The following is a 26,307-nucleotide window of genomic DNA, read 5'->3' as shown; positions in this document are numbered from 1 at the left end:
CGCCAGGCAGTACACTAGTAGTGACATCTTGAGGCAATAAGATGCAACGAATATTCTAACTAGGCAAATAAAAAATATAATGAAGATTGCGTTACGGCCACATTGCTCTCTAAACCTTTATACCAGCAGATAGTTGAACACAGTCGTTCATAGTTTTCAACTACGAATGACTGTGCTGAAAGAATGAATTGTAATTCATTCACTCAAGACTTTATTCACTACGGTGTCCCGCGTACGATGAGATGCAAGGCAGTTAGACGAGCGAAAGGATGACATAATAGTCTTGCGCACTTATTTGCGCATAGCTTCGCAACATGTCGACACGAGAGATCCTACCATGCTGACATCACGAGCAATGATTGCAGGGTGGTTAGCAGAAATCCACTTGAGGGCATGGATCGTACGATACCAGCATGCTCTGCCCCTCGCCACCGCAGGGGCGAGGGAAAGCACAAAGGTGTACTAATGATTCGGGAGTGCTAAATGCAATCTTCGAAATTCACTTGCGGAAAAACCGACAAAATTACCAGACGCACCGTTCAGCGCTCATGACAAAAGTGCCTGCTATTATGACGTCACAGATTCGTGACCTGTTCAAGTTACAGTATATAGGGACAAAGTGCAAAGGATGTTGAATACACATGCCATTTATTTCTGTATACACTGTAAAATACATTCTTGCATAGCTCTTTGATCTGGAGATAAAATGATGTACATTCAAAGAACGAGCAACTGTCTTTTAAAAGACCTTGTAGAATCGCATACGGTGCAAAACATGGCCCGACACATGAGCATCAGCCAGTATCATATGCGTGACGAACACCACAAACAGAAAATACAACACATTCGCAATCCACCGGTATTTAACAAGACACAAAATAAAGCGACATCAGGTTAAGAGAGAATGATTACCCCACTCAATTACTCACTCGGTCAGTCTCGTCATAACGAAAGGCTTGATAAGCCATTCTGACAAGGGATTCGAAGACCGAAAAAAAAAGGGTGGCGGCGCCTCCTGCACCAGTTCTCGTGACGTTGTAGACTTTTACACCATTTTCTCATTGCTAGTAAACTGTTTGTAAATGAAAGAGATTGCAATGAATTGAATGTAAACGTAAACACGACTTGACAACTTTAGAACATTTTCATGGCCTCCATAACTGCTGCCGGAGAAAACTTCGAGAATGTGAACTTTGTCCTCTAATTTCTCCATTATTAACCAATTTCCCGTCAAAGAATGCAAATAAAGTTTTGATGTAATGCTCTACCAGTCCAAACATTATCTTTTCTTTGGTATCCCTAATCAAGTCATGCACCAATCTGACGTATAATGAAATTACAACTTTGTGCGTCTCAATATAAATGCATTTCAACTGAGCAACAACATAGCGCCCGCTCCTACCACCCGTGTTTTACGTACAATTCCAGCACATTTCGCAGCATGTTATATGACCGACTCTGTCAGACCTTTGTCACCAACGCCATGAATCTCGTACGGAATCTAAGTTCAGGGCTTTCGAACAGTGTGGAGCTACTTTCATTTTGTAGTTGCCGATTGGCTGCTCTTGTAGGACGATCCTTTCTAGCTAGTATACATGGTAAACCTGCAATACTAGTTTACACCGGCCATACATGTTACGGCAGTTGTGGCACAGGCTTGGAATCACTGCCGCATTTACAGCCCTACAAGGTTACCATGGTACATGTGCACACTGCCGAAAGTGAAGTGTCTGACCATAGAGATTGTCCACAAAATGACAACGTTTGCTTTAGCGAAACTTAGATGCCTTGCAGCCTTCCACGTTCAAGAAACTGAATCTGCTATCTCCTTCCCACATGTGTCCAGCTCTTGTTGTTGCACATATGTACCATTCCTACTGCCTCTTTTAGCACAGGCAACAAGTAAGCCATTTGCCTAGACACATGTAGCGTCCTAGACTAACACTGAAGGCCATGCTCAGCCTAATCTAACTTAGGCCAGCCACCAAGAGATGGCGCTACTACTAACTTTACATTAAGAAGCCTACATGATCTTGTAGGCTTCTAGGGGAAATAAAAATAGTTCGCTACATCGCAAATTTCGTTAAATCGAGGTTAGTTATATCGAGTTAGACTGTTCGACATCGATTGCGACAGCAAATTAGCAGACAGCTATACGAAGTAAGGATAGTAGTTTTATCAGCCGTATAAACTTGTAAACATTCTCTGTTTAACTAAATTGGTAGACTAATGCTTAAGCACACATAGTACAGCACATGGCGTCGTTTTGCACAAGCGCGAGGCGTCGGAAACGAAGACCGAGCGACACGATGGCGTCGTATAGTGTCACCTAGTGTCAGGTTAGTGAAGTGCAGAGACTTGCGCAGTAACCAAAGAGTGGCGCTGCCAGCGCGTTGAAAAAAAAAAGTTTTTTTTCCTTCGGCAACATCAACTGGAAAAGGAGAGTGCCAGCTTGGCGGACTAGGCCAGCTGCAGAAAGTGGCGGAATCTGGTTTGAATGAAGGGAGGCGGAAAGGTCACGCCCACGGCGGCAAGATCGCTGGGTTGAGGGATGCAGGCCCGCCACGCGCATGCTCGCACATGTGCGCTCGCTCTCGCCTCGCAGTCGCCGTGCATTCGAGCGCGCCAAGCGCGCTGCCGCCGCTTCGCATTATGTCGCGGGGGAGAAGGTGGTTCCGGTTGCTGCTCGCGCAAAAATGACAAAATTTGGGGCGAAATCTCTAGGTTGTCAGCGGGGAAAATTCGTTATTTCGAGGGGCTCTCCCACAGTCACTTCCTTACGTTAGAGGTCTCGAATACATGTGCTTCTATAGAGTAACAGTGAGGAATAGAAAAACTTCGTTATATGGAAGTTCGTTATAAGCAGGTTTAACGTACTACATTGGTGCCTTATCAAAACTGATAAAGTGCTTTTGTGCACAATTATTGTACCCCTATGTCGTTACTGTTTTTGCCTACTGGCATAGCTTATTTGTAAGGTTGAAGAAGGCTATATTAATACAGTGTCCATATTTTGTTTTTATTTTTAAATTAATTTTCTTAAAAGCTGAAATAAACTCACTTATTTTGTTGTCAGTGAACATAATGCAGCATGTTTTCACAGACCAATTTTTTACTGAGTGATATCAGTGTCAGTTTCAATCACATTATAACCAACCCTACCTTACATTATGTATTCAACTACTGCTAGGTTTAATTTTTTGTCACTGTCATGGCCATATGAACTGAGCAGAGATTTCATGTGTTTGTCATTTCTGCACCAGCCCAAATAAAATCCTTTACCAATTATTAATGGCAAGATTTGTTTTGAGGAACAGGCATAATGTGTGCTGTCTTAATATTTGGCTACCCTCTATATTAACAGCAATATCTTACAAAAGAAAAATTTTTCAATTTTTACATTTGAAGCCAGTTTTGTACAAGCAGTCGTATTCTATCAATTCACATTTTGCCACCTGACACCCCTACTCAAAAATGAGAGTGTTGTCCACATGTCATCAATAGCAGTAAGGTGCAAGGTACGACGACAGCTCACTATATTCAAATTATTGAACAGTTCTGCAAACAAAATTCTAAGTGATGCCCCCCCCCAGACAGGTTGTACAGACATAACAATACTGAACGAGCAAATGGTGTACACATACTCAGCATGTACAAAGATTTTCAATTTACTGCACGATCATGCAAAAACATGGATCGGAAAGCTGTATTTCATGTGAAGATAAATCCATGTAGGCTTCCAAGAAGCACACCTTCACAGCTGACGACAAATTGGTCATCGTTCCACCACTGCTGCTCGATAGTCGCATCTTACCAATTGGGCTAGCCCAAAGGCTAGCACATGGTAGCAGGTAAGGGATGAATTAGTGGACAACTCTATGCACAGAAGCATTGATTAAACACATGTGTCTTGCATAACTCATCAAGGTGGAAGAAGATTCCTTAAGAGAGATGTTGGAACATTCATAGGACTTCATCATGAGCACAAAGCTACAGAGCATCTGCTAAACGCTTCCTGTAGCTTGCATTGATTGCACTGATATTCTCGCATGGACTGATGTTCTAGGCAAAATGGCTAAAGACCGATAGAGTTAATTTGCAAAACCTGTGTCCTGTGACTGAATAAATAGCTTTTTGAATTTTGACTTCTGGTTTCTTTTTTATGAATCTTACCCCACCTTGTGGATTAATACAGTATAGACCACTTATAACGTAACCGCTTATAGTGCAGGACCGGATATGTCGGCACGTACACGCATGTTCCGGCGCAATGTAGAATCGATGACCTTGCCATTTGACTTGAGAGGGTGAAATTTCCGCCTGCATTTTTTTTCTCTTTTTTTTTTTTGTTTTGTTCGCACGCGACATTGAGGGGTCTCTCCTAAGCTTTTACTGTATGGCGGTGCCGGAGCAATGCCAGTCGGAGGCGCCGCCGCGTGATTTGGTTCGAATTAACGAGATTCGACTGTAAATTGAATGCAAACGTTCTAGCCGCATTCCTCGACTGTTGCATACGCGTGGTGGCTCGGTGCACATGTTTTGCATATGTGCGGGCCTTGAAAATTGTTGCTTTGGTTATAGTGCGGTACCGCTTATAGTGCGGATATTCGTGACTCCGGCGGCTTAGGTTATAAGCGGTCTACACTGTACACTGATATATTCCAGAAAACAAAGAATAGATCAAAATGTTCCATGATTCTACAATAAAGAGAACTAGAAACAGACCGACAAAGTAAAGGAAATAGGTACAGTAGCATTCCCAAAAATGTGTGCCACAAACATAAACCATATTGAATGGCTATGCTAAGAGAGCAAAATATATTGGAATAATGCTGACTGAGAAGGATATGCCAGTTACTTTACTACAAAACAAAAGTTTACATGAGTGCAGAAATGCATAACATACAGTACGATGACCCTAACTGTGGAGTAATCCAACAAAGCAAGAATCTCACAATCAAGTTTACGAGTAACATCAACAGCACATGTTTGCATTCATCACTCTGACCAGGTCTCAAACTTCCAATGCTAACTGTTACTAGTACACATACTCACACAGCCACACTTAAAAACAACTGCAGCTATGCGCTGTGGCACCACTGGTCATGTAGACAGAGGCCCACAGTAGTACTCGTAAAATAGATTTTTTTCTATGAAATACCTTACAACGAACAACAACACACATAAACACACAAAAAAAGCTTCACCAATATGGAAATTACACCACTAAGAAAGGCTAGAAGAAAAATGCAGGAATGCGATACACAGATAGCAAAAAGAATCTGCTGTTTGGTTGTATAGATATAGACATATATATATGTATTTATATAGAGGCCACACTAAATTTATAATGGGCCATTCACCAATAGACAAGATATTGTACACTGTAGCATCTTTATACATCACTATTTATTAAAAACAGCGCTGCCGAAAGAGCTGCCTGCCAAAAACAGAAGCTTGTAAGCTAACACTGAGCACTTGAACATGTAAATCTCAAGCTTTAGCGGTATTGAGAACCAATGACATATCAATGCAATTTTGCCCCCCCCCCCTAAGGTTGAATCTCTTAAATACACACATCGATGAAAAAAATTAAGAAAATAATGGTACAGTGACAAACCTTACAAACTTAACCTCTAAGTGAGCACTGCTTATGCAAAGATACACGCAAAGATACACATTAACAAATTTGATTGTTTAATAGACCAACATACTATTCTCACTCCAAAAACTCAGCTAACGAATTCTTTTTCTCTTTTTTTGCATGAATGTGTAACAAAATTGCTGATTTAGAAATAACTTTGTGGCTTACTAAAAGTTCCATAAGTTGAGGTCCAAGCATAACTCTGGAGATGGCTTCATGTGAACTAAACAAACATGATTACTTGAAGCCTGCACACTAAGTACTCGCCAAAGAAGGCGAACAGTACTGATGGTTCGCACAGGCCAGAAACTACACAGTGTCCACAACGCACATCCTGGACCAAAACATATGTTTTTGAGTACAATATCACAAACTATTCCTGGCACACTCAGCGCGCTGTACAAAAACAAATACGTCGCTGTCGTACGATTGGATGCACTCCTGGCTACTGAGATGTCTTCGTGGAGAGCTCTTGGCTAGGAGCTAGAACAGAAGGACATATTGAGAGCCAAAGTTACTAAATTGCTTGGGGAGCTGTCAAACTCTGCACTCCAGAGCACGGTGTAAGAAGAAAGGTGTTCCGACGGCGCGCCCGCGCTGGGGCGAGAGAGCGGCCACTTCGTGTGACCGGAAGTGAGCACCGCCGCTAGGGGCAGCATGTATTCAGGAGGCCTTGGAGAAGCGGCACAACAGTGGATAATTTACGACCTCCGTCAGCATTTAAACACCCATACCCAAAAATATGCAATTTTTCGTTATTTAGACACCAAATCCTGAGCAGGTAGAAGGTTTCATGCCACTTACAGTCAAAATACCGTCATTTCGAACACGAGAGAGACGCGTCGTCTGCTCGAGTAGACGGCGCGCTGCGCTTACCGCTGCTCGCCGCATCGGAGTCAATCGAAATGTCGGCAGAAATATAAAAGGACGTTCCTCCAACCAAGTAGAGTCGTTTTAAGCAGGCTAACGACATATATTCATCGAAATAAAGCACATCTGCCGCGCGTGCCCATAAAAGCGCCAGCAAAGCGAGCGAAAAAGTGGCCCCCAAAATAGGTGCTGCCCCTTGCGGCAGCGGCGTGCGTAGAGTCACACTAAGTGGCCGCGCCTCACGCCGCCGTCGGATCACCTTCCTTTTTATACCGTGCTCCAGAGACATTTGAAAATGACCCTTTTTCGTCACCTCACACACGTCTGGCAGGATCTGTCACATGTGCTACGACGTGGTGTTATGAATGAAACTGCTTTGTATGAAATATTCAGGGCTACATATTTTTTTTTTTCAGGTGCACTGATGTTGAAGGACGTTCGCTTCCATTATGATATGAACAAAATGAGCAAACATAACTGTCTGTCTCGTACATACGAATTTCTAGGTTGTCAGCAACTAGAGTATCACACATTTCATTTAATTAATTACAAGAGGCCCCATTTCAGTATTACACTCTGGGATGCCTTTCTGTATATTACTGTACAATGTTGTGTAATAAATATAAAAGACTAATAAAACACTACTGCTACTGAAGACAATGGTCATGCATAAGTTGGCCTCCAAGACTGGAAGTATGCCGATAATCTTGTAGGCCATGCAGTGTGCCATTTCCTCACCGTTGTTTACTCGGTGATGGCATGCATTAAGACCACAGGCAAGGAAGGCGATAAACCGTGATTGTGTGTGGCTTAGCAGTTTGAACAATTGAGACAGTTATCTGGGAGTGCTGGTGAAAATGCATCCTGATTTCTTCATGGATTTTGATGAAAATTGGCACAAATGTTTAGATTGTCTCCCTGATACTTCCATAAAAGTTTCAGAGTGATATCTTGAGAACATTTTATTGAGCAGAATTTTTCTCTTTTAAACTTTCTGGAGGGCCTGGAGAGCTTAAAAAACATGATGGAAGGCTCGTTGAGTATTGACTGCATAGCTCAATGCGTGCTGAAGGTCGTGACAGTCTTACTTTTTTTTTTTCGCAACACAAATTTTTTAGATAGTCATTTTTCAAGTTACCTTCACACCAAGCACACTTTTGGGGTGAACGAATAGCCACACCATAAATTTATAAAATGTCAAGATAAAAATGCGAGACTGTCTCGACCTGCACTGTAGTCCAAGGAACGTGACAAAAAAAACAGAATCAAAATAGGCTAAACGGTAACGAAGAAATCAGCTCCAGAAACTGAGCAGAAAGGCGAAAAAACAGTTTTGAGAAAACGGCTCTCAAAGTTGCACCTTCTCTTCAGTTCTCTAAAACGCACCAAAGTTGTAATCTTTGATGTGTTTGTGACATGGGGCTTCTTGGACATGTGGCCTCTGGTCTGCTGAGCCTTCGTTCTGCCTTTTCATGTTTGTATGGCATTCTTACTGCTGCTCTACAAAGAGCATGGTGCCTGGGTTTCAAACCAAGTGAGGTGCAGAACTATGTGGGCATAAATATACAGTAGTTCTAGCATTGTATCTGCAGACTGCCTCATTGATAGCAGCCTATAGTGCAGTCAGTGAGGCATTGTTTTCTTTTGGTAGAATCGACCATGTTACTGAATGAAGGCTCTCAGCAGCCTTCTGAATCATCTTCCATTGACAATGGCTATGGAGGTTAGAAGAGCCACTGATAGATAGGCAGCAATGCAGCTGCTAGGTGCTTTCCAGCCTGTACTTTTTGTATCATGCCTCACTTCTACAGCCAGGTGTCTGTGCCAGCCCAAGTGGCCTAGTGAGCAGATCTCATGATGAGGTTCTCTTTATGAAGGGGTGGTATGATAGGTATTATTACTAGATATCGTGGCATTACGATAACAGAGTCGGCGCGCGATGTGCTAAGTCGCGGGTCGATCCGAGGTGCCGATGTGCGAAATGCCTGGTCGCGGGTCCTCGGAATAGACGCTCGACAAGCTTAGTCGCGCAGTCCGAGGTGCCGATGCGCGAAATGCCTGGTCGCGGGTCCAAACGCTCGGTAAGCTCAATCGCGCAGTCCGAGGTGCCGACGCACGAATGCCTAGCCGCGGGTCCGAGGAATAGACGCTCGAGGTGTCGACACTACTGAGCGATGTGCCGACACGCGAAATGCCTAGCCGCGGGCTCGAGGAGTCGACGCTCGAGGTGCCGACGCGCGAAGTGCGTGCCTAGTCGCGGGTCCGAGTCGACACTCGATGAGCGATGTGCCGACGTGCGAAATGCCTAGCCGCGGGCTCGAGGAGTCGATCCTCGATTAGCTTAGTCGCACAGTCCGAGGTGCCGACGCGCGAAATGCCTAGCCGCGGCCTCGAGGAGTCGACGCTCGCGGTGCCGACGCGCGAAGTGCGTAGCCGCGGTACGAGGAGTCGACACTTGTTGAGCGATGTGCCGACGCGCGAAATGCGTAGCCGCGGGCTCGAGAAGTCGACGCTCGATTTGCTTAGTCGCGCAGTCGGAGGCGCCAACGCACGAAATGCTTAGGCAAGGATCCGAGAAGTCCGCGCGCGATGTGCTTCATCGCCGATCGGAGACGCCTACGCGCGAGAGGCTTAGCCGCGTGTCCGAGCATTCCGTGCCCGAAGCTCGGTCGCGAAGTCCGCGTCACCGATGCTCGGAATGCTTAGCCGCGGGTCTAAGACGTCCACAAAAAGCGGGATCGGCCACACTACTGCTATGTCCACGTAGCGCCCGCTTTTACACTCGTCGAAATTACGGAAACTGTCCGGAGCTCGCGAGGACACCGCAACAAGCGGAGCAGACGACGCCATCACGGAGCGAGCACCGAACCAATGGCGAACCGCGCTGGAGTCACGTGGCGGGCGCGGCCAATCGGTGGCTCCGGCACGACCTTCAATCATTTTGCTTTTTGTGTGCTTGTTTCTGTATGGAGGAAATAGCTGTGGCCGGCAGGAATGCGCTAATGCTCTTAAGTTAAGTCTGCAGGCTGGAACCTTGATTAATTATACAACAATTTGTCTTCGAAAAATGCCTTTTATATTTTTGAAGCCCAATGTTACTGGTGCAGAGTAACATAAATATATGTAACATAAATATAATATAAATGTAACATAAATATATTTGTGATATACTTTTTGAAGACACTCACTAGCAAAAAAAAAGTACAAAGCAGGAAGGCACTATGAACATGCTTGAGTCAATACCAATGAAACTGACTACATATTGAGAGCTGCAGCATGTCACTTGAAATGCGCTTGACAATGATACAGCTATACTAATTTTTCATGCATCTTTCGTGCCCAGAAAGTTTCAATGCAGATAAGGCTTGATGAAGATCAAAAGTGCAGGTACGGCACTGGTATTAGGTATCACCAAGTTCCCAATACTCACCAGTTACCAGAGTACTTTACTGTATGCTGTCCTAAGGCAAAGAAAAATGACACATTTGTCCCTGTACAGAGCACTGCAGAGAGCTCTCAAAGTTCTTGTGCAAGCACTAACCCCGCATTCAGAAATGCACCTTTACACTTTCGTGACCGCGCCTATTCCCGTCGACAGTATGTTCTCACTGGTACAAGTTCGAATTTTAGCGCTTCGGACAGCTAGCGCCATCGAGCGGGTTAAAAAGAGACTATTTTATCAGTTTCGGATTTGTGTTTCTATTTTTCCCTGGGCGGGGATTTTTAAAGTGCCTGCGTAGTCGGGGTGATGAGCGCTCGTCGTTTGGCATCTATGTCGCGCGCGTCCGCTCCACGGAAACGGCGAGTTTCGGCGGATTCCGATGCATCTGGGCTCGAATTTGCGGATGATCATAGCAGCACAGACTTGGAAGACGACTTCGATTCGTCGGACTTCAGCACGGATGACAAAAGTGCAGCAAACTGCCCCGGAACATCGACAGGTATCGCCGGTGAGTTTTGCGTTCTTCTCGGACCGTGTTATCGCTGCCGTGCATCGACGTAAGGATTTCCGGCGTGTTCTAAATGTCACAGTTCTTATCTGCAGGGTGTCAAGGTCGTTCGGACAGGACCATTTGCCGGCGGCCATGCAGAGAGTGGAGTTTTGTCCACGCAGACGGCCGGGAGTGGACCTTGGAATCGTGCTCCGGAGTGCTGCGTGTACCTGTGTACCTGAAGAACTTTTGTAGATACAGAGCTTATATTTGCAGGCTGATTTCATATGACCCTTTGTTGAAAATGTATATTTCGATTTTTTAAATATTTTTTTAGTGCAAAGCAGCATTGATGTTTTTATCGATCTTTCTCATTCTTGTTGAGATTTTTTTGTTTTGATAATTTTTTCACACTATTTTTCATAAATATGTTGTTTGAAATTAATACCGTTGGAAAGATAATTTCTTCTTCTACAATTTCATACCACACACTACAACATGAATCATTTCCTGTAGCAGGAAAAAAAAATTATTACCGGACTACCCAAAAACTACCAATTTTCCCATGGTCACGAAAGTGTTAACTTGGAAGGTGCAACTCGACTTGGTCATGTCCAGCACACGATAACTCCTAACATGAACATGCCGAAGGAACTGCAATGAGCACCTTGGGCACGATGACATCGGGCGTTATCTCGTGCTGGACCAAGTGAAGTCATGGTTTCAAGTTAAGACGCATTTCTGAATAAGAGAGTAAGACTGCAAGCAGTTAGTCAAAGTCAAGCTGTGAATCTGCTCTGCTAGAGTTCTTCTATCACTGCCTACATGCAAGATGTGATTAGCATATTTGGCAGACTCAGTGCCACATCAAATCAGTCATTCACTTTTACACAACTCGACAGTAAATGTTAGCAGAAATCTGAAAGGCCATTTGATTCAAAGAAAAAAGAACAAACCTGCAGCTGAACGAATTGCACGGTACAACCAACAAAGTGAGCGACTTCCTTAACTATTTTCAATGCATCGACCAAATATGGAATATTAGAGCATCTATCAACTTGCTAGAAAAGTGGGTCTTTCAGCTAGATACTATGTGAGCATCTACTCTGTATTTAAACAAGACAGATGTAAGAATAAAAATAAAACAAAACAAATCAGTGCACCTAAGTTCCTGTTGCTTGGGCTTTCCTCCCCAAGAAGTACAGCGGAACCCGGCTATATCGAATGATTGTCTATATCGAACAGGTTTAACACCCCTAACACCCCCTTGGAAATTAAATGTAAAAGTATAACACAGTACTATGCGTATATTGAACTCCCTTTCACCGCTACGTTTGATATATCAAGTGCTGCCCCACGCTGTGCCCCTAGAAGTGCACTTCTCCAAATGAGACTGCGATCATTTCTCGCAACATTGAAAAAATTCATGTTGACAAAAGAGCACTATTTTGGCAGATGCTGCCAAAGCAGTAAATATCAAGGGCAGTACATGCCATGGAAGAAAAATGAGCAAGGTGCGTGTCTCAAATTAGGGAGGGGCTTGCGCAGGAAAGGTCTTATTTGCACTCCATAATACCAGATTTGCTTCAGTAAGCTTCACTGCATCACAGCTGTGATATGCGGTGAAACATACTGATGGCTGAAAGAACTGCCGTGCAGTGAAGTATACTGTTTGTGGCCGCTCGTGATCGGAAAGAGGACCGCCACGCCGCTTGAAGAATGCGGAAGTCCACCCAGTCCGATACACGCACTCCGCAAGAAATGGATGGCATTCTTATCATTTAACTGAGTGGCTCTGGGCATGGGAATGGTAAATTCCCACATTTCAGGCTCTCTGAAGACTGTCTGAAACATGATTTTTCTGATCAGCATCAGATAAGCATATTTTATATTTACAATTATCGATATATATTACACTATTTCATGCTTCCCTTCAGGTATGATATCTCTGGGTTTGACTGTATTAACACTGTACTGCACAATAATAGAAACATCCATACTGTAGTCGCAGATATATGCAAGCCACCTCAAATGAGAAAAAAAAAAAAAAAGAACAGCAGAAAATATTAGAAGAAATTAGACACAGACAGGTGCCTAGTTGCTAAAAGTATGTCCCTCCTCTCGGCAAAAAAAAAAAAAAATACAAAAAGAAACACTGAAATCACCTAAGACTGCTACAAAAGAAAATAAAAAAAAAAACTTGGGAATCAAGAATCATTAATTATGTTCTTCTTCTTTTGTGAAAACTTGCTCATGTGACCCTCTGCTTATACGCTGTTCTTTTCCATTTAGCAGAATAAGTCATCCAGTGTTCCACCATCTGCAAGTTCTTGCAATTACTACGGCTGTGTTCCAACACTTTAGCATAGACTGCTAAATAGACAGCAGCCATTAATCTTGTCCGAATTTTGACTAAGTCAGCCAAAAAAAGCTTCACTAGGACAGCGTCAAAGTAAAAAGTTATGCAGGCTGCATAATGGATGCAGTTATGCTGTCTAAATAATACGGTGGCTAAGCAGAATGCTTGGATACTCAGCAGGAAGGCGGCTGCCTGTGTGCAAGATAAGTCACATCTTCTTATACACTTAACGTCAGCTACATTGTGTTTTTCAGTTTCACACGTGCGTACCTACCAACCCATGAACCTTAAAATTTGTAAAATTTACAACCACTGGTCAGGGGGGAAGCAGGAACTTTGTCCGGGGCACACACCTTCAGTGGCACACATACAAACTTTGCTAACAATGATTTGGCTTACACGCAGCACAGAAGCAGTAGCAAACTTGGCTCAGCAGAAACTGTCGAGCAACATATTGTTTTTAATCACCCTGACTTTTTGAGCGACTACTGACGCCGATTTCGCCCGCTTTAGGAGCTATACTGAATAAACTTGCTTGAACCAAGTAGCCTTCATGTATATGTACCATTACAATTTTTCTTGCACACATTTTATGCAAACTCTCAAACTGGCCTATCTTTCAACACATTTAAAAGTTCCTCATGAATTGAATTTATTTTTCATAAGACATGACGTAACATTCGTAATGTCATAGAATGGGCCAAATTCATAAAGCTTATGAAACATTTGGGAGAGTTGGCAGGTATGCACATTGTAAAGTATTAAAATACAGAGATACATACTTAAAATTTTTCCTGATGACACGCAATGTCATTAAGACAGAGAGACGCCTTCCAAATGCATTCCGTTACTTGAGCTTGGAGCTGTCTGCTTAGCAGTCAAATTAGACTGTCTTCAATGCTGGCTGGAATTGATTGGAACACAGCCCACACGTAACTGAACCACTGCGTTCGGCACACTTACATTCGAAAGCCTCCCCCCAGCCCAGCTGGGGCGCTAGTCCCGTTACGCTCCGAAAGTGGTAGCTCAAAGGGAGAACTGCAGGTGGCGCTCGTACCTCGCCTCTACGTCGCCATCCGAGAGCACCTCCACCGAACTGGTGCTGCACGTCCGCTGCCCCCCGTGCAGGCTCGCCGGAGACGTTGGCGCATCCTTTTCGCCAGGAAGGTTGGCGTCGCCATTGGCGGCACCGCCACTAGTGTCGGTGGGCGAAGCACCATTGGCAATGTATATGCCCAGCGCCTCTTGAACCGATTCGGGAAGCTTTGTGGACCCCTTGAGCTGCTCTACAATCGCTTCAGCCGTGGAAAGGATCAGCTCCAGGTCTATCCGGTAGCACATGTCGTTGACGTGCTGAAAGTGAAAACGCAGAAAGGAATCAAATCAAGTTATGAGCTTTGAAGGGACACTAACGAGAAAAGCAATTTGATCTTTAGACTTGCCAAAGTTGGAACTTGAAAAACATTACACTGAAAGTAAAAAAATGCTCAAATTTGGTGAAAACTACTAGAAATTGTTTGATAATTTAATATGTTGACTGTCTATAAAAAGTTCGCAGTATTTGTTCTGTAGGAGTGCTGTGTACAGGCACCTTGCTCTAGATAGCTGCAACAACCATCCACACTGCAGACAAGCAAAAATGTTTATGAAGCTAATTAATTATAACTTCAATGATTCGGTTGCCATTATCAGTTAAACCTCAAAACAACGAAGTACGTAATATCAGCACTTAACTTCACTATATAGTAATTTTGTTAAGGATAAGACCTTTTATGCAGATAAGTACAGTCGCCGACAAATTTTTCTTACATGGAACACGGAAAGGGTTGTAAAAATTTCCTAATTGGGCAATCAGAAAAAACAAATTTCAATGAGAAATAAAGTTTTCATTCTGTTGAATTCGAGAATCAGCGAGCAAACATAAGAGATTCATGCCATTTCAACGATACCTTCACACCGGTAGTACAAAGGCCTGCGAAGCTGTCGCTTCCACTACACCGCTGCGGCCCATACGTATCGTCTCGCCCACAGTGGGACGACACTATCAACAAACTGCTTCCCACACAGTCCAACCAATGCAGCATCAAAATCCCTTCAAAAGCCGCAAGGAAAGCGCCACTTCAAAACGACATCAAAGTGAGGTGACGGGCGACAACCTGATATTGACAGCAGCCATGTTGTTGTAAATTTGCGGCATTGCGCACATGCGTCATGTTCGAGAAATTTAGTAAGTTCCGGTACGGCGTTCAGAGTTTCAGTAGTCGTTATGCATTGTTTCTAGAAGGGTGTAGAATTGAACCCGGACCGAAAACCATACCCGAACTCGAATTATAGCTGGAAATGAACCCGAATTGATATTCTTAAAACATACCTGAACGCAAACTTGAACCTAAAAACATATTCACAGCTACCGGTTCGGCACCAAATTGTTCAAGCATATAGGGTGCAAATGGGTGCTCATACCGAAGCAATTCCTCAAAATAATGTCAGTCAGCACACCCCACGAGAACATCATTATGAGTCACGACTTGCGTTAGATGTGACAACGGGGATAAACGGTACGTGTGTGCTGGCGACTATACAGCCACTTCGGCAGAGACGCTTGCACTTGGGAACTCAGCCGTGCCAGTTGTGTTCCACTGCTAGAACGTTTTTTTTTGGGAGCACCGCAAAATCAGCATTTCCCACCTCAGCTGTTAGGCAAGCTTGCTACTAGTATTACAAGATAAAACATAGAACACACACACCAGGACACAAAGTGCGCAAGAAAGATGGCGTCCTCGGTAAGAGAAAATGGGAAAGCCAATTAGCTCATCAGCACGGCTTCTTGAGAATAACACTGTGGTCGCTAATGAATGCTGTCACCTTCTCGGTGTGGGGTAACGGCTGTAAACGGCCTGTAAAATGTGCTTTCATTGCATGCCATTCTAGATGGCACACCGGCTTGGGTCAACGTGCCAAAACATACTGGTGGTTCCTGGCCCAATGACGACCTAATGTTTGACAGCATGCTGCCAATATGGGCAGTGCCATTTTTATTCCTGGACCAATGATGACCTAAGGTTAACAGTGGCGTGAATATTGGCTGTGCCATTCTGAGAGATCCAACGTTTGTCCGGATGCCACATGCAGTCAACAATATTTGCACTGCCGTGCAACAAGCAGGAAATATTGGGGCAACATTTCTACGACTTGCCAACATGGTTCACTCAGTTGGCTTTCTTGGGACAGCACTTGCCCGTTATAAGGAAATTTTTTTTTCATATTCAGTTTTAACGCTTTTCTGGTATGACCTTTTTAAAAAAGTTTAGAAAACCAATCACGGTGTACATGCATGAAATAATGTAAACAGACTTTTTATGCCGAACTGGTTCCGCAAAATTTGTCATTTAAATTTTTTTTAAATTGGAAACACTTGATATTCTATTCGAAATTAAACAGACGTCTGTCTCCAATATCATATTCGTGATTCTAATAGGAAATTTTGCTATTTAAACACCCTTATACATTTGATTGTTTTGCCTGTACTCACTATGGAATAAAAAGAAATGCGGGAAAGCACAGCACTGCATGCCACACTGTCTTGCGATGACACTGCCTAAGATGACATTGTTTATGTGTATGTCGGCTGTAGCTGTAAAACGTTAAACTTCAGTGATATTTATGCAAAAAAACATAGATTTCCATCTCCTATGTGCCAGAAAGCCCATTTCTTCCACCTCCTGACAAAGCCTGCATGTGTGCCATGCGGACAAGTCGATATCACTCTTCAGCATTTCGCCACAGGGCACGATAAAGTTTACTGTGCTGAACGGGCTCGCTAACTGTTTCAGTGTTGCGAATTGGTTAGCAAACCGTTATAAATTTTTATTTATCCAGACCAGAACGAAATTGGAGTGTGCCGAACCTGAACCAAACCAGTGACACCCTGGTTTCAAGTATAGGTTCTATGCGTAAAATCGCAGTTTCACCCGAAAGGCGAAGCATTTATAGCGACAGCAAACTATTACAAGAAGGCACGAAGTAAGGTTTGTAGTTTTACTGGCCACATAAATTGCAGTAAACATTCACTTACTGCATGTCCCTCACATTCACTTACACGCACGTCGGCATCTCATGCTGCAATGGTTGTCGCAATCCTTTACATTAGGTAGATGTCAACTACAATTAGGTCTGCCAACTTCTTTAGTGACTTCAGATCATATGTTTTCGTGGTTAGTGTGTTTCTTCTAGCATATTTTTCCAATATGAATGAACAAGGTTCTACTGCAGTTCATCTGTACGTTCCTATTAGCTAGTCACTAGTGAATCGAGAACCCAATACATGCCTTCAGGATCTCATTGAGCCCGTAGTTATTCTCGATGAGCAGGTCCTTCTCATGGTCCAGGATGGCCACGCAGAGAAGCAGGTGGAAGTTCTTGCAGGGCAGGTCTGTCCACAGCACCTGTATGACAACATGGAAAGATATCAGTCCAGTCATCACAAAGCTGTTCTCACACCTGGCTTCGAGCTAAGCCTAAAGTAACCATATCAACAGGCCATAGCCACGAACCATAAAAACAAGATGTAGCAGAAGCACAGAGTGGGTACAGCTACCACTGTTGGTGAACACAGAAAGTTCTACTTCAGCACTACATTTTTTCTGTATATTTGTTCTGTATATGTTTTTCTAAAACAATTCTCAAATGTGAACTGCTTTCACAGCACAAGTCTAATAAGAGTCTCGCTATGTATTCAGTGAATTTCAGACGTTACAATTTTCCCCAGAGCGTCCAACCTTGACGTGTTATCTTAATGTGTGGCATTTACAAAAATACACTTGTCCTCATGTGGAGTGTGCGTCTACTCACCTCCCACAGCCTCATGATCTCCTCACACTTGAACTCGCGCTTGAAGAGAACCAGGAGCCAGCGGAAGCAGAAGTACAGGTTGCCAGACTCGTGCTCCTCTGGAAATGAGTACCAGTGTTGCTCTCAGGAAAACACGTTGACTCAGTTCAAGTCACCTCAATTTTATTATGGTGTCACAAGCAAGAGAATACACAACAATTTTTTAGATGAAAGGGAACAACGGTCATCCAGCCCAGAGTACCACGAAGCTTTAAAGGAAACCTGTACCAGTTTGTCCGTTTTTTTGCTTCGAGTGCGAAACTATCATTCTGAGAAGCCCGGGGTGCTATTCCAGAGAATTTCAAATTCTTCCAGATCGTCGAATTCTGCCAGGTTGGCACTTTTCAGCCAATGAGAGATGGTGCAGCCAACCTGTGCACCAATTCAGAGATGACAAGATGGGAACTTTGATAATGTGGCAGAATTTGAGTGTCCGAAAATAGCACCCAGGTATAGGTTTCCTTTGTAGCTGCGTGTCACTTTTGGGCGAACGACAATTGTTCCCTTTTCTAAACTTTCCTCAAACTTGCGGGGTTCTGCAGTAACTTGCTTAATCTGTTTACACTCGGAGCCAGTGGCTATCAGAAGGTCTAAGCACAATGTGCATTCATGCAGCTAACATGAACAGGCTGATCTGAAAACGCATCAGCCAGCAGCACAAACACAACACAATATACTTACCAAGGTAAATGGCCAGCTTGGGAACAGCTACGGCAAGGATGTCATAGAGCTGCGCCAACTGCTTCTTCATGCCACTCTGGTCAATATCAAAGTTGGACATCTGCGCAAAAAAGGTACAAATTGCACTGGCATAGTAAATCGGGAAGCACTGCCCACGCTAGCGTGTTTAATTTTACATTTCACTGACTGTAACAGCGAATTATCGCGTGTTTGAATGTCAGCACTATAGCAGAACCGTTCAGCATGGCACATGCTACCTCCGGAATTTTGCATAAGGCATGGAGGTACAAATGGTTCCTCTAGCTAATTCGCCAACCCATTGAACTTATAATTTCACACACAGATGGCATTTTGAGGTGCGTTTTTCGTTTAATAACATGGTAAGTTTAAATGCAGTATAGTCAAAATCCATTAATTCGACTGCAATATAGTCAAAATCCGCTAATTCGACCCCAGCGGAACTGACGAAACTGGTTGAATTATCCAGTGGGTCGAATGAAACAAAGGAAAGAAAAAACGCCGGAACACGCCGTTGATTCACTTGGCAGTATTTGCCTTTAAAGTTAGCTTCCTCACAACACAGTTGTGGTATGCAGTGAAGCATACCAAGCGGGAAAAGGTGCCACTGTTACAGGACATAGCATTTGTCCCTTAATTTACACTAAAACTAAAATCATTCAGAACTAGGCTTTCAGAGTTCCTTTAGAGCCTGAACTTGACAGTGGGCACAGCTGGCACGAGTAAACAGGGTTGATGCGTCCTCTATTTTTCTGTACTCACCACTCGCTTGATGAAGCCCACAAAACACCAGAAGGCGTCCTCCTCATTGTCCATTACCAGCAGGATAGGTGACAGCAAATCACTCATGCCCTGGACGTAGCCTGTGCATTGAAGACATGATGCCTGATGATTGATGGTCTTGTGAAATTAACAGCGCTAGCACGAAACTAAACACAACGTACACAGTCCCTGAACCATAACTTGAAGATCTGAAGTGTAAAGTCTGACAAAATCTCATCTGGTTCCGAAAAACCGTAACGAAAAAAATTAGCACTTTAGTCGGAAGGCGAAGCATGGGAAGTGACAGCAAGGTCTAGCGTTGCGCTCGAGCTTGTGGGGAAGCTAAACTCTCTCTCACACCTCCCAAAGTTTTCCCTGCATGGCTCGTGTCTGCTGGCACCCGGCTTCCCTGCATAGCAAATGCGGCGGATGGAGTCGGTGTAGCAGTTGCGCAGTACGAGATATGACACGAGTGTTCCAACGCTAGCACCACCCAACAGCATGGATATTCGTGTGTCGAGGAACTTGCTTCCTCCTCTTCAGCTTGGGAACAGTGTCGTGCATGGGCTCACCGAGCGCTTGTCAGTGCGCTCCACACAACCGACCCGCAGACGGCTTCACGATCGCTCTGGCACGCTTCTGTTTACAGGACTGAGCGGCATGTGACGGTGCGAGCACTTGGCTTCGTTGCTTTCGCAGTCAAATAAATGCACTGTATGTCTTTGGAAGCCTTCCAACTCTCGACACATGGACTGTGCATCAGCGTTGACAAGCACAACAGTGCCAACCCCTGAAGTGTCCGTACAATTGCTATCCCAATAAGCTAAACAGACAGTGACCAAGACGAAGAAATTATTAAAAATTTTCGAGATTTATGAACAAATTACAATCCATAATAAGCCTATCCCTGGACGAAATTGCCCAACACACACCACCTACTTGACAAATGATATTGAAAAACCTCTCACAATCACTCACCCAAGTCAAAGTTGTACATGACATAGGTCATGAGGATATCGTTGAGCATCTCGATCTTGGCGTTGTTCTCACCCTGGTAGAAAACATGCGTCCGGTCAGTCCGGCTCACATCTTTCTCTGCGATTTACGAGACAAACAAAGCACAAAGGTCAGTATAGGACTCGGTGCTGAAACCCATTCTCCCAAACACCTGTTCTTTTTTCATCGACATGACTGACAGTGCCGGCTTCCAATTACCACCACGCCTGAGAATTGAACCCAATGACCTCATGTTCAGCAGTGGAATGCCGCAGCCAGTGACCTACAGAGGCTAATTCAGCATGTCCATCGAGTTGTACACCTCTAGTGTACCGGATGTGCAGGGCTTGCTTTATCAGTTACACGATGATCACAGATGGCAGCATCATATTGCGTTGGTAAAACGGCAGAAGAAAATTTTTAGAAGGAATAGTTCTAAATGGTGCAGCCATCATGAGAATATATATATATATGCATTGTGACACACAGTGCATCATTTCTGTCGACTGTGCTGCTGTGGCAACTGTGTTCTAGCACAGACGAGCAAATGCGAGACTTGACAAAACCTACTGAGTTCGGGGTACAGTGCTCAAAACAGCTGTCTGACCATTCAAGGGCACTAGTATCGCACCTTGCGGCCAACTGCTAAGCTCAAATGCACCTCAATTAGTTCCACGCCGCACTGATTGTGCGCAGCTTGTCAACAAGCTCGCACAAGTGCTACACATAAACGAAAAGACTGGGTGCTGATCATAGCCACGTAATTGCCTCAGGTAAGAATTCACACACTCACCAACGAGGTTCTTCCTTTCCCTGAAGTCGGCAAATCGCGACTCCTGGTCATCGCTGATGGACTTCCATTGAAGCTTCATTCGGTAATAGTAGTCCCTGTGAGGTAGACACACAGAAACGCCTGTTAGTTATAGAAACAAAAGAGAAGCTGCAAAGATGCCATGGCTGCTGTGCTGAGGTTAGGCCTAGCCACATCAATTGAATTGATGTACACGCTTCTTGCTGTTAACCTTTAACATATCAGCTACCTATGTTTGCTGTCTACTCTATACTGCCACTATGCTGCCTCTTAATGTTATGCCTATCATTTTCTGCTGCATCGCTTGTTGTCTGCCAACCTTTGGACCCATAGGATACTACATAATGGCGGTAAACAAAAAAAAGCAAAATGGAAGAAAAGAAGATTACAGTTAAAAATAAGTCCAGCCAAGCAAACTGACTCCAACTTCACAACATAGTTTATTCACTAAGAGCTTGAGAAAACTAAAGAAAATATGGTCCCGTGGCCCATTTAACAAAAGTTTCACATTAGCCAGTGTGGTTCTTGTCGTGATTTGATGGACTACGTGGTGTCAGGATGGATCTTCATTGTAATCAATCTGAGATCCTGGTAATCCTAAATTAGCTATAAGCTCAGCCGATTGTTCCAGAGTCTGCACGCTTGTGCCTAGCTCTCCAGTTGACGATGGTGATTGGCGTAGTGGTGGCAATAATAGTGATCCTTTACTCATACGTCCACATAAACATGACAGTTCTGACCACTGGTAAGCCTCTTTGCAAGTACTAGTCTGGTCGTGCGTACTTGAGTTTCTTCCGGAGGGCCTCTCGTTCCTTGTAGGTCGAGTCAAAGGAGTAGTATCCCAGCAGGAAGGGCCACACCTCCCTCCTCAGATCAGCAGCAATGCCCTGCAACACAAGGATGGAACAACAAAAGGATGCGGGCAACTGTGTGGTATTGAACAGCTCAACACTACCCAAGCGCTACAAGATCCAGACACCACATAGGAAGGTGCTAGATTAATTTTGACCACCTAGCGTTCTCTCAAGGGCCACTAAAGCACTTTTTGAACACTGTAACAAAAACTCTGCCAAACTTTAAACAATGCTACCATGAGCACGCGAGCCAGATGTTACTCCGCTGTAAGCAGCAAAGAACCTACAATCTTGCATAAAGATTGCTTGCTCTCTCTCTTGCAGCTTTCAATGCTTTCCACCCTATGTGACTGCCAGCAATGATGTAATAGTGGTCGTGATGGTCCGCAGACGGCAGCTGTTGGGCGATCGTTTACGTCTGCGAGCCACCAGCAAGCAAAACCTCATGCACACATGCACATTCTTCTAGATTTTCTTGTAAATGGGCAAGCGGCAGTTGATGCATCCCAACCAACCTGTCACCACTCCACTGCTTTCGGGCACCTCTGTTAACCTCTCATAGCCTGAATTTATTGGCTCAAGAAAGATATTTGAGAGACACAAGGGTAGAAGACGTAAATAAGCACTTGTCCCGTTTCATTTATGTGTTGTACACGTAAATGTTGCTGTCTTTGTTGTCACGCTTCAAGAAACTTCAACATGCTATTTGGGATATACGAGATACAAAGACTGGAACAGCTGCCTGGTAAACATGGGCGCTTGTGGTGGTGGCGCTTGCTAAAATCTGACAGCGCAGTATGTCTCCTGTTACGGAAACCTTAACAAAATTTATTTTGATTAATTGATTGATTGATTGACTGTATTTAAAGAGAGAAAATGGGATAAAAATTAAGCGAGTACAGAGAGGTTAACGAGACACTATTTGGTCATGTTCAACATCCCAAGCTGCACAGGCACTATGAGAGATGCCTTAGTGAGAGGGAGTTTCTGGATTAACTATGACTACTTGGGGTTCTTTACTGAGCCTCGAAACCTCATTACTCAAGCACTTCTGCCTTTTGCTCCCATCAAAATGTGGCTGCCGTGTCCGGGAATTGAACCCGCGACCTTGTGCTTAGCAGCAGAGCACCACAACCACCGAGGCACTGTAGCAGGTAACATTATTATCTAAATGCATTCATCTCGTTGACTGATAATGAGCACCCTCAAAAATGCACACAGAATACTGAGGGTGACCAATACCTGTGGCCCACGGGCACGAAAAAACGTTTCAATCATTAACGCCTTAAGTTCCCTAACCACACTTTCATCTCCGGAGCTGCCATATGTATAAATTTAATGACATTTGACTGAGTGGCATCAATGACAGCATCTTCCAAAGTGAGTAATTCCAGTGTGCTACTTACAAAAAAAAAATTGGCGGTGGCTAAACTCAAATATGCCTGGGTATGCGTAGCGAGAGGTACGGTTAATCTTATTGTTTAGCTTGGTTCTCTCTACGGTTACATCTTTATCATTTAGTTTCGTACGTCTGAGTGTTCAGGTTTGGTTGTTATCTCTCATTAAGTTATGGTTACATAAAAGACTAGACATTTTTAAAGTGTAACGCATTTATTTTGAAAGTCTTCATCTTGTTGTTTCTCAATTGCCACAAAGATGGTCGGTGAGGCGGGAGGATGAAGGGTTGTCGTCCAGTAACTTGAATACGTTTCGGGTGCTATCCTCTTCTAAATCCACTCGCCTGGTCGCTTAGTACTTACGACGCTTTTTGAGGTGTGCTACTCATTCTTCCTCCGTCTCCTCGGCTCGCTGCTTCCTCTTGGTTTCGTTCCGACGACGAAGCCTGGCTTCTTTCAGTCTCTCCGACTCACTTGCCATATCTGCCGACCAATCCCACCGAGCCGCCCCTTCTATATATACGATGCAACGCCGGCTCCTACTCTGTTGTTGCAACGCGGTTTCACTGGCTCCTCCTCTGACGTCATGCCAGATGGCGCGGCAAGTGGCGCTGGCAGCTGCAGTAGTTGCTAGGCAATGGCTCAGCTTGCGGTGCGGCCACGGGCCACAGCGAAACGGCGAGAATACGGCCAATGTAGCTCTCGCTACAATAAATGTGTACTTACAATTTTAGGCTGCCTTTATGAATAGTAAAATGTAAAAATAAGCATACTGTTGTGTGGTTAGCCTGAGTTTGATTGCTTCAGTTTACAATGTTGCAATCGACCGTAACGATTTCGGCCATTACATGTCAAATATGAAGCCCAGAAATGAAATGGCACCTGTTATGTCGAGGCCGTTGGAGTGCCGATTTCAGGAAGTTCACCGAGTGCAACTCCTGACACGAGCGTTGTACAGTCGAATCTCGATGATTCAAATTCGATGAGGCCCGAAAGTATGTTCGAATTAAAGGAAGCTCATTGACTGGTGGACTTAAGTGCAGCGCTGCGTGAGCAGCGCACGTGCACTGAGCTAACGCAAGGGACAAGTTACCTATGAAAGTGTGGCTTCACGGCAGCACAGCGTGTGATGCCGTGAAGCCGCACTTCTAGGCAAAATTCTTGCTGCTGTGAAGCTGCAAAGGCAAAATTCGCATATAGCCTTGACTTTACCGTTAACTACTTTTGAATATCTGGCACGGTTTATATGTGCCAAAATACACTAATTGCAAAAGGACATGGGAGCACCAGCCGGGGCATGGCCGCACACCTCGGTCGGAAGTGACGCCACATGAGTTGGCATGCTGCGGAGAACATGGCTGGCGGCATGATGTGTTCCAATTCACCATCGCCAACGCTTACGCATTCGAATTACCAGGTGTTTTCATACAATAAAACACACATAACTTCGACGGGACCACAACGTCAGTTTGAATAAACTGGGAGTTCGAATTAAGCCAGTCTGAATTAACAAGATTGTACTCTAGCTGAAAAATCTATATAAATTATTTTTTACAGCAGACGACTGTCTATCAAATACTTAAATTATACTTCAATGCACAAGCTATGGCGTTGAGAGTATGCATTTCTCGGTCGAATGAGTTCTGGCAAATGTGTTACATAAGACTGACAATAAGGCTAATGGCATCAGGTTTGTCCATGAGGCATAACGCAAATGGCATTAAAATTTAGGGCATTAGCAAGTTAATGTCATTTTCTGTGCCCATGTGGCATGGGTTTCTTCATAGTGCCCCTCAGAGGCATTTGTCCCTAAAGCCTCCAGGATACCAGTTGGGTGACTCACCCCCCGAAAGATGCGCTCCCTGAGGGTGCCCTCATTGAGGATGCGTCCATCCGGATCGTGTGCCATGGCCCACTCCTCGTGACAAAGTGGACTGCCACGCTTCACCTCGGTCCGCTTGGGCAGGGTCTGTCAATAGCATTGACCATAGGTAAAGGTCAATTAAGAGATAGCTCCGATTGCATCTAGTAAAAAAATCAAATAATTTGGTTTAGCATTCCAAGCGACACACAGAACTCACACCCATTACACATGCACAAGATACTCTAAGTTTATAACATTGTGCACTGTATGTGCTAGTTTACACAGACACACACACATGGATGTCGTAATGTTCATGTAAACCTGTGGCAAACAGTTAATGTAAAGCAGTATTACCAAAAAAAGCCATAACTAGAACTACGATGCAGTAGTCAAGAAAACGGAACCGTGAATGTATCAAAAAAATTCTATGTAGCACCCTTCCAAGCAAGATGGGTTAAAACTGAGCGTCTGTCAGCCCTGTCTAGTATGTTGTTTCTGTTTCTTTCCTGTACTTGTCTAACCTTCAAAAACTAGCAGTAAAGACGCTGTTTAAGAGTGAGACTGACCCTGATGACCACTTCAAAGCCAGGCTCCTCACTGTGGTCACTGATCTCAAGACCCGTCAGACTGTCAGGCTGCTGCTCGCCGAAGTACTCATAACCGAGTCTGTACTCCTCGCCGGGCAAACCCGCGGCAGCACCAGTGACATAGTTCGCCACCTTGGCGAAGCCGTCCCACGTTGCGTCCCAGGTTGGATTCACCAGAAACTTCTGCATGATAAAGAGTTGGAAGTAAAACTGTGAAGTTTTGCGCAATGCACACGGACCCACAAAGCAATGGTGAAGCATGCTGTAGAGGGCATGCTGCACAAAATTCTTGTAACTAACAAGTTGTTAGTAAGTGCCTAAATGATTTTCAAGTATTCTCTTTTGTCAATGTTCTTTGTGCTACCTTTACTATGCCTAACATACACAAACAACTCACCCGGATCACGTCGTACCGCGAAGACGACTCCGGATACAAGTTCAGCTGGTCAAACGACTTGTGCAGTGCCTCGACTGTTGGCATCTGGACCACATAGAGGAGTGGGTCCTTCCGCGACCTGTCGGTGAGAGCAGACGAACAGTTCCTCACTTCTACTGTCGTAGCTACGCCGACAACACGTGTCAAATGCCATGGAAAGGGTGCGGACATCAGTGTGATGTAAAGCTTTCATAAATGCAGCAGAC

General features: G+C 44.3%; 1 protein-coding gene across 3 annotated transcripts in view; it reads right to left on the bottom strand.

The window, feature by feature from the left end:
* Positions 1-631: 631 nt before the first annotated feature.
* LOC119464065 (TBC1 domain family member 15) overlaps positions 632-26,307 on the bottom strand; it is a 76,015-nt gene continuing 50,339 nt past the window's right edge. For 2 of the 3 annotated variants that reach the window (XR_005194384.2, XR_005194383.2), the window contains exons 5-16: positions 26,063-26,180; positions 25,645-25,848; positions 25,058-25,183; positions 21,747-21,850; positions 20,946-21,040; positions 20,135-20,251; positions 19,157-19,257; positions 18,377-18,476; positions 17,657-17,754; positions 17,134-17,250; positions 13,769-14,158; positions 632-6,127 (exon numbers count right to left, since the gene is read on the bottom strand). Coding sequence is in view for 1 of the 3 variants with exons in the window: in XM_037724885.2 (XP_037580813.1) it covers positions 6,121-6,127; positions 13,863-14,158; positions 17,134-17,250; positions 17,657-17,754; positions 18,377-18,476; positions 19,157-19,257; positions 20,135-20,251; positions 20,946-21,040; positions 21,747-21,850; positions 25,058-25,183; positions 25,645-25,848; positions 26,063-26,180 (1,483 nt within the window). In the remaining 2 variants the exon portion in view is untranslated. The remainder of the gene's footprint in view (positions 6,128-13,768; positions 14,159-17,133; positions 17,251-17,656; positions 17,755-18,376; positions 18,477-19,156; positions 19,258-20,134; positions 20,252-20,945; positions 21,041-21,746; positions 21,851-25,057; positions 25,184-25,644; positions 25,849-26,062; positions 26,181-26,307) is intronic. The other variant, XM_037724885.2, reaches the window with a different exon arrangement.

This window comes from Dermacentor silvarum, chromosome 9 (genome assembly GCF_013339745.2).
Source record: "Dermacentor silvarum isolate Dsil-2018 chromosome 9, BIME_Dsil_1.4, whole genome shotgun sequence".
Classification (NCBI taxonomy): domain Eukaryota; kingdom Metazoa; phylum Arthropoda; class Arachnida; order Ixodida; family Ixodidae; genus Dermacentor; species Dermacentor silvarum.
The sequence above is the reverse complement of the archived record's forward strand: the minus strand, read 5'-3'. Positions and strand labels throughout refer to the sequence as shown.